This window comes from Lipotes vexillifer, unplaced genomic scaffold (assembly GCF_000442215.2).
Source record: "Lipotes vexillifer unplaced genomic scaffold, Lipotes_vexillifer_v1.1 scaffold394, whole genome shotgun sequence".
NCBI lineage: Eukaryota > Metazoa > Chordata > Mammalia > Artiodactyla > Lipotidae > Lipotes > Lipotes vexillifer.
Window position 1 is genome coordinate 1,780,125 of NW_006791731.1, and position 7,339 is coordinate 1,787,463.

General features: G+C 56.2%; 1 protein-coding gene across 1 annotated transcript in view; it reads left to right on the forward strand.

Annotated features, from left to right (window-relative positions):
• Nucleotides 1-4,084: 4,084 nt before the first annotated feature.
• The window catches only part of TSNARE1 (t-SNARE domain containing 1), a 55,149-nt gene continuing 51,894 nt past the window's right edge, over nt 4,085-7,339 (forward strand). The window contains exon 1 of the mRNA XM_007464625.1: nt 4,085-4,172. Coding sequence (XP_007464687.1) covers nt 4,085-4,172 — 88 coding nt within the window. The remainder of the gene's footprint in view (nt 4,173-7,339) is intronic.

Here is a 7,339-nt window from a genome sequence, read left to right on the forward strand (position 1 = left end):
ACTGTTGGTGGGAATGTAAATTGATACAGCCACTATGGAGAACAGTATGGAGGCTCCTAAAAAACTAAAAATAGAATTACCATAGGACCCAGCAATCCCACTACTGGGCATATACCCTGAGAAAACCGTAATTCAAAAAGAGTCATGTACCACAATGTTCATTGCAGCACTGTGTACAGTAGCCAGGACATGGAAGCAACCTAAGTGTCCATCAACAGATGAATGGATAAAGAAGATGTGGCACGTGTATACAATGGAATATTACTTGGCCATAAAAAGAAATGGAATTGAGTTATTCGTAGTGAGGTGGATGGACCTAAAGACTGTCATACAGAGTGAAGTAAGAAAGAGAAAAACAAATACCGTATGCTAACACATATATATGGAATCTAAAAAAAAAAAAAAAATGGTTCTGAAGAACCTAGGGGCAGGACAGGAATAAAGACGGAGACATAGAGAATGGACTTGAGGACACGGGGAGGGGGAAGGGTAAGCCAGGACAAAGTGAGAGAGTGGCACGGACATATACACACTACCAAACGTAAAATAGATAGTTAGTGGGAAGCAGCCGCATAGCACAGGGAGACCAGCTCGGTGCTTTGTGACCACCTAGAGGGGTGGGATAGGGAGGGTGGGAGGGAGACGCAAGAGGGAGGAGATATGGGGATGCATGTATATGTATAACTGATTCACTTGGTTATACAGCAGAAACTAACACAACATTGTAAAGCAATTATACTCCAATAAAGATGTTAAAAAAAAAAATTGGGGGTTTGAGCTAGATCAGGGGATGCCTGGCACAGGGGCCTCCACCCCCTCCCCTGGGCCCACGGTAGACGCCTGTCATCCTTCAAGGCCCCTGTGACTCCAGACAGGCCCCAGATGTCTTCTGTGCAGGACACTCCAGATGCGGGGCCTGGTGCCGGGGCAGCCTGGTCTTGGGTGATGTCCTTGCCTGCCTCCCGGGGTCTCCGAGCTGCTTTGGCTTCCCCAATGCCCCCCATTGGAAGTCCCTTCGGTGGGCCCATGGGGGGTGGTCAGTGGGGGGAAGTGTGGGTCTAGTTTGAGGGCTGTCGTGCGCGGGCCGACTCACCGTGTCCTCCTGGCCCTCAGTGGGCAGCAGCCTGGGCTGCTCAGCCTCCGCCTGGAGTGGCGTGGGTGGGACTGGGCATCAGTGTTGCCTCCTACCTCGCCCTCACCCTCGCCCTCGCCGGGGCAGCTCTGCGGTCTCTAAGCAACGCAGGTCAGGACCCGGAGCCATGCCGCTGGGCCCAGGGTGGAGCAGAGCGCAGAATCGGGGCAGGTCTGCCCCCGCAGCTCCCCTGCAGGTGGGCGTGGGGCGGGCCGGGGAGTGGACCCTCCAGTGGGGAGAATGCCTGCTGCTGCCGTCAGGCCCGTCACCAGGGCCGGGACGGCCTCACAGAGGCTCCAGCAGGAGCAAGGTGCAGGGCTAGGCGCAGCCATCGGGCAGAGGTCAGCTTGTACCTCCAGGGGTGCTGCGGGGTCCCTGTGCCCTCCTCCTGCTCTGGGTTTTGGGAGCATCTTGCGGTTCCTGGTGGGCTCAGGCCTTCGGGAGGCTGAGGGCAGGAGGAAGGAGGGACAGCCGTGCTGCTCTCGCTTCTCCAGCCTCCAGGCCTGGCCCTCACTCAGCGCTGCTGCTGTCCAGTGCCGCATGTGGCCCCATGTCACCGCGGGGCACAGGCTCACAGGTGAGCTCCTGAAGGTCACTGATTGACGCCTCACCCTGATCTGCTAAGGGCGGATGTGCTGCCCCCTATTACAGATGAGAAAGCAGGACCAGGGGGGTGAAGTGACTTGTGCAGGCCCCAGCTTGGGAGGACCGGCTCTCCATCCTTGGCGGGGGGGGGTGGGTCCTGGGGGGGGTCCCTTCAGCTTAGTGAGGGGGGCAGGGCCCATTCTGTGGCACCCCTGTCTAGACAGTACCGTTCCTTTTCTGCTGCTGGGAAGGTCGACCCTGGTCTTGGGGGGCCCCGGCCTCTGAGAGACCCAGGCCGGCAGGAGAGAGCTGCAGGCAGAGGTCACGCCCTGCGTGGGAGCCCATCCGGGGCAGAGACGGCCCTACCAAAGCCTCAGCGCTGGCTCTGGAGCTCGGCTTGTTGGCCCCCAGCCTGAGCCGTGTCCGGGTATCCCCTCCAGCCCCGTGTCCCCTGGCATCCTGCTGGCGGGCCGCTCCTCCCCCGGGCCTGGGGGCTTTGTCCTGCAGGCAGGGCTGCATTGCTGGGGGCGTCCCCTGGCACCCGCACTTCCTCTGGTGCCTGGGGGACAGGATCTGGGCAGTCTGAGGACAGACGGCTCCCTTCAGGCTGCTGGGGGGCAGGCGGCTGACGTCCAGGGCACAGCCTGGCGCCAACATGAGCCAGGGGCACGAGGCTGGAGGAGGCTGGCAGCCCTGGTGGGCGGTCATGGAGGCCGCTTGGTAGGAGGCCTCCCGGGGAGCGGGCATTGCTCCCTTGGCCTCTGCCCGGCAGTTTGGAGGCAGCCTGGGGCTGCCCTGGGACACCACAGCCCAGCAGCATCCGCCCGGCCCTCTGGCCTGGCCCTGCTGCAGCTTCCGCCTGCCCTCTGGGCTGCCAGCGGCTCCCTCCCTCTTTGTTTGGGTCCTTGCAGCCGCTGCCTGCCCTTGCTGGGGGACACCTTGGTGCAGAAGTCGGGGCGTGAACTGGCTGCGGGTGGATGGGCGGGAGCGGCGGGGAGGAAGCTGAGGGTGCAGCCTGGCACGTGGGGAGCCTGGGTGTGGGGGTAGGTGGCTGCGAGCCACCGGGGACGGGCCCGCTGGGCTCCGGGTCCCTAGGGCCTTGAGGCCCAGAGTCCTGCCCGGTGGTGTTTCATGTTCCCAGACCAGTGTCCTCGGGCTGGGCTGAGTCTTTGTGGCCCAGCGGTGGGATGGCCTCCATCTCCCAGTTCCTGAGCAAAGGCAGAGGCCGTGTGAGACTGCAGGTTAGATGAGATGGCAGGCTGGGGACTTGCCCTTCTCAGACCAGGACTGCCACAAGCCCTCACCTGCCTGGACATCGGTGGCAGTCCCTTGGATTGTTTTTGCCTCTCAAGCAACAGGTGCTGTTGGCTGGGCCCCGCAGTCCCTTCCAGTTGCCCGCCTGTGGCTGGGCGCATGGTGGGCCCTTGGGTTGGAGGGTCCCTGGTGCCGCCCTGCAGCCTCCGCCAGTCCCCCAGGTGGCCGTGGGACCGCCTTACACTTGCTGTCCCTCCTGTCATCCCAGGGCTGCCCTGCCCCTCCCTTCAAACCGTGGCTCTGCAGCTTGACCACCTGCTCTCTGCTCCCGGCTCAGATCCTGCTTGAGCTGCTGCCCTGGGGACCCGCCGGTCTGTGGCTCTGCTGTGCCCTCAGGGTCTCTGAAAGCTGCTGTTGGATCCCTTGTCGCCCACTCGATGCTCAGGTCCCTGGGGCCAGGGACAGTCCCCCTTGACCACGTTGGACACATTGCCTGGTGCACAGTAGGTGCATGGGTGCACCGGTGGAACTGGGCCGAGTCCTCTTGCGTCCCTGTGCCTGCCTGGGGTCTGCATGGCCGCACAGGACAATGATGGGGCAGCCTTCCAGAGATCTGAGGAGATGCTGGGCCCCCACCTGGATCTTGTCTGCTCAAGGCAGACACCCCTGCAGCCTGCAGCTCTTGTTTCCACACTGATCTTTCTGGAGGATGATCTTATTGGAATTTTGCAAATTAAGCTTTAATATTTTTATGTTATCCATGCATGAAGTTTATGGAGTAAAGGAGCGCTACATGGTTAATTCAGAGAAAAGTCACCCCTAGCCACCCTCCTTCCTGTCCTGCGTCAGCTGCTTTGGATTCTTCTAGTAGATCTTTGATGCTTTCCTCTGAATAACACACTCGTGTCGCTACTGCTTGATTTTTTTTCAACATTTAGACATTATTTGTTGACTTGCAAGGTGAGGGTGCAGCAGAGTCAGACTCCTAGGCAGGGTGGGCGGGGCCAGAGTGCATCCTGAATCCCAGCGCTAAACCCTCTTTCCTCCCTCCCTGCCCGGGTTTGGTTTCTTCCAGCTCTGCAGGAAGGCGGCGGCCCTGCCTTCTGTGAGAAGATGTCCTACGGATCCATCGCTGGCAGCGGCGGCCTGGGGAGCCACGGCCCTTTTGGGGGGCCCTCCACACAAGGCTATCAGCCCCTAGGTAAGGACAGCAGCTGGCAGTGTGGGCGGGTCTCCACTGTGCTGTGTTGGTGGCTGTAGATGGGTTCTGTCCTGCCCGGCGCTGCCTGTGACCCGGGACCAGGGGTGACCCTGGCCCTGGGCTGGGGTGGCGCGGTTGGTGTTGGGCTGAGTCGGCACCAGGAGAGAGCAGAGTGGGAGAGGCTACTCTGCTGTGGGGTGGACTTGGGTGTCTGCGGTCATTCTGCGGTGGTCTGCGGTTGCTTGGCAGATGGCCGAGTGGTTGACTGTGGAGCAGGTGTTAGCGTGCAGTGCGCAGTGCAGGAAGCGAGGCCCATGGGGTGACCAACGCCGTCCTGGGCTACACCGGGCGGGATCCGCTTCTCGGTTCCCGGGTGCCGAGCCCTCACCCCGCAGGCTGACCGCGCAGTCTGCTCACTCGCCGGCTCCCTTCCCTGGGCCAAGGGGGTTTTCGGCAGGACATGTGGCTTACGTAACCGATTTCGTGTCCTTGGGGTGCCAGGCAGATGTGCGACTCAGTGAGTGCGAGTGTGCATGGGGACTTTAAATGTGACGGTTTAACGCTTGGCGACGCGGACTCCCAGGTGCCTCCCCTGGATCCCAGTGCCTTCCCGTCGCCCCTGGGCTGTGGGTTATGGCTTCCTGGCTCTAGCCTGTGGTTTTGCTGCTACATGTCAGAGTCTCACACAGACCTTGCGAGCCTGCGTGTTTTGGGACTCTGTATGGTTGAATTATTCTGCAGTTTGCTGGTTTTGCTGTTTTGCCCCCGAGTCACTGCCGTTCACGTGGCTGCCCTTCCACCTCCCTTCTCTGTGGCACTGGGTCATGTGCGTGGCCATGGCAGGCGTACCTCGTCCATGGGCGAGGAGGGGCTGTTAGGGCACCTGTTTTGGGCCCTGTTGCGTGGTGGTGCTGAGGACCCTTGGACGCTGGCGCTGTCAGGATGGCCCAAGCGAGGGTGTGGCCAGGGGTGGCCAGCTCGGTGGCCGGTGGTTATGCTGACCTGCCCCTGCTTCCCATCCCTTCAGCACCAGGCGGTGGCGGCCATGAATGTTTGCCCGTCTGTGGGCGTGGAATGGTGTCTTCTGGTTGTAATTCACATTTCTCTGGTAACTCATGGGATTGATCAGGTTTTCGTGTGATCACTGGGCATTTGGGGCTCTCTGGGTAACTCTTTTGTGTATTTTTCCTTTGAGTTTGTCTTGTTCTTGTCGATATACAAGGTTTCTGGAGGTGAAAGCTTTGTCCACTGTGTTGACTTTTCGTTATGGTGCTGCTGAGGAAAGCAGGTTCTTAATCACGACGTAGCTGAGTTTATCAATCATCCCTGTCATGGTGTGCGTTTTCTGTTTAATAAATTCTATGATACGGTGATAATGATTTTGCCTTTACTTCCTCTAAAGCTTATATAATTTGTTTTTCATATTTAAGTCTTGCAATCACCTGGAATTGAGTTTTGTTTACGGCGAGAGGTGGGGAGGGGAGGGTGGAGTGCAATACCACTTTTCTCCGTATAAGAGATGGTCCCTGGGCCCTTGACTGAAAATTCCATCCCTTTCTACAGACCTGCAGTGCCAGCTCTGTGATGAGTACCGTTTCCCTTACAGGTTCTCCTGGTCAAGTTTTCTATTCCTGTGCAAAGTTCTACCCTAATTTTCATACAGTTGTTGTAACTTGGATATTTTTTAGGGCAAGTTGCTCTACTTGCTTTTCCTTAGAAATGTCTTGGGTGTTTTGGCCTTTTGTTGCTGAATAGATTATAGAATCCCTGTGTCAAACTTGGACTGGGACTGCTTTGCATCCGCTGTGTTAACGTGTGAGAATCAGAATCTCTGTCATCACCAGTCTTCCAACCCATGAACGTGTAGGTCTTTCTGTTTATTGGGTCTTTAACGTCTTTCAATAAAGGTTTATAATTTTCTCCATAAGGATCTGACATATCTTCCCTTAAACTTAACAAAATGAGAACATGTTTTTTGCTGCTTTTATAATTGGTACCATTATAAATGGTATAAATTACATGTTCCAAGTCTTTGTTGCTGGTGCATGCACACACAACTGGTTGTTTTAAGAAGGAAAGTCCAGAGGTTTTATTTAATTTTTACATCTTGTTTTTTAACTTTCTAAATGTGAGATAACTTCAAACAGAACAGTAGGCGCAGTGATGTCATGAACCCAGCACCCGTCCACTGGGTTTCGGGGTGAGGGGCATCCCCCGTGGCCGGTCCAGCCTCACCTGTGCCCTCATGACCCCCCTGCCCAGGGCATTTAGAAGGAAGCCCCAGACATCAGCACATCTCCTGTGTGAGTATTTCAGGGTGTGTCTCTTCCGTGACCAAGTGTCGTACAGTTGCAGCCGTGGCTTCCTGCCCACCGGTGGGTTCCGGAGCACCACAGAGACATGCATTTCCATGGGGTCCTTACGAGATCCACGCGTTGTAGTCGATGATGCGCCTTTTAAGTCTTACCAAATCTCTAGCTTCTCCTCTATCTTAGTTTTTCTTTTTTCCTCCTGAACTTTATTTCTTGAGGAAGCCAGGTTCTTCCTGTGGAGTGTAATTGACTTTTGCCCAATGACTTTGTCCTGCCATTTTGCTAAAATCTTTTTATTAATTGTAATAATTTGTAGAATCTTGGCTTTTCTGTATAGACAGTGTCATTTATGAATAGCAACAGTATTTTCCTCTTCTATTTCAATGCTTTTATCTTTTAATTATTTTTCCTGCCGTCTGGAGCCGGCCCGATGCTCTAGTTCAGGGCTGAGTAGAAATGGTGTTTATGTTCTGTGTGAGTTTTGGGACGAAGAGGACTCTGTTCCTCACAGGCGTCTGGGATTTTGCTGTAAAACTGCCACCCGGGCCTGGAGTTTTCTTTGTGGACTGCTTTGGACTGCCCATTACTCTCTCCATCTGTGAAGGCTATCCAGGCTCTCTGTTTCTTCTTGGGTCAGTTTGTTGTGTTTTTCTGGATGTGTGTCTGCTTCGTCTAAATGTTCAAATTGATTGAAATGACGTCGTGCGTGGTAGCGTGTCACTGTCCAGTGGGACCCGGTCAGCATTGTTTGGTCAAGGGCATGGCTCTGAGGGTAGCTGCTCTGGTTCCGACCCCCTGCTCTGCTGCATTCCTGCTGTGCCCCGCCCACCTGAAAATGGACCCGGTTAGGCTTCC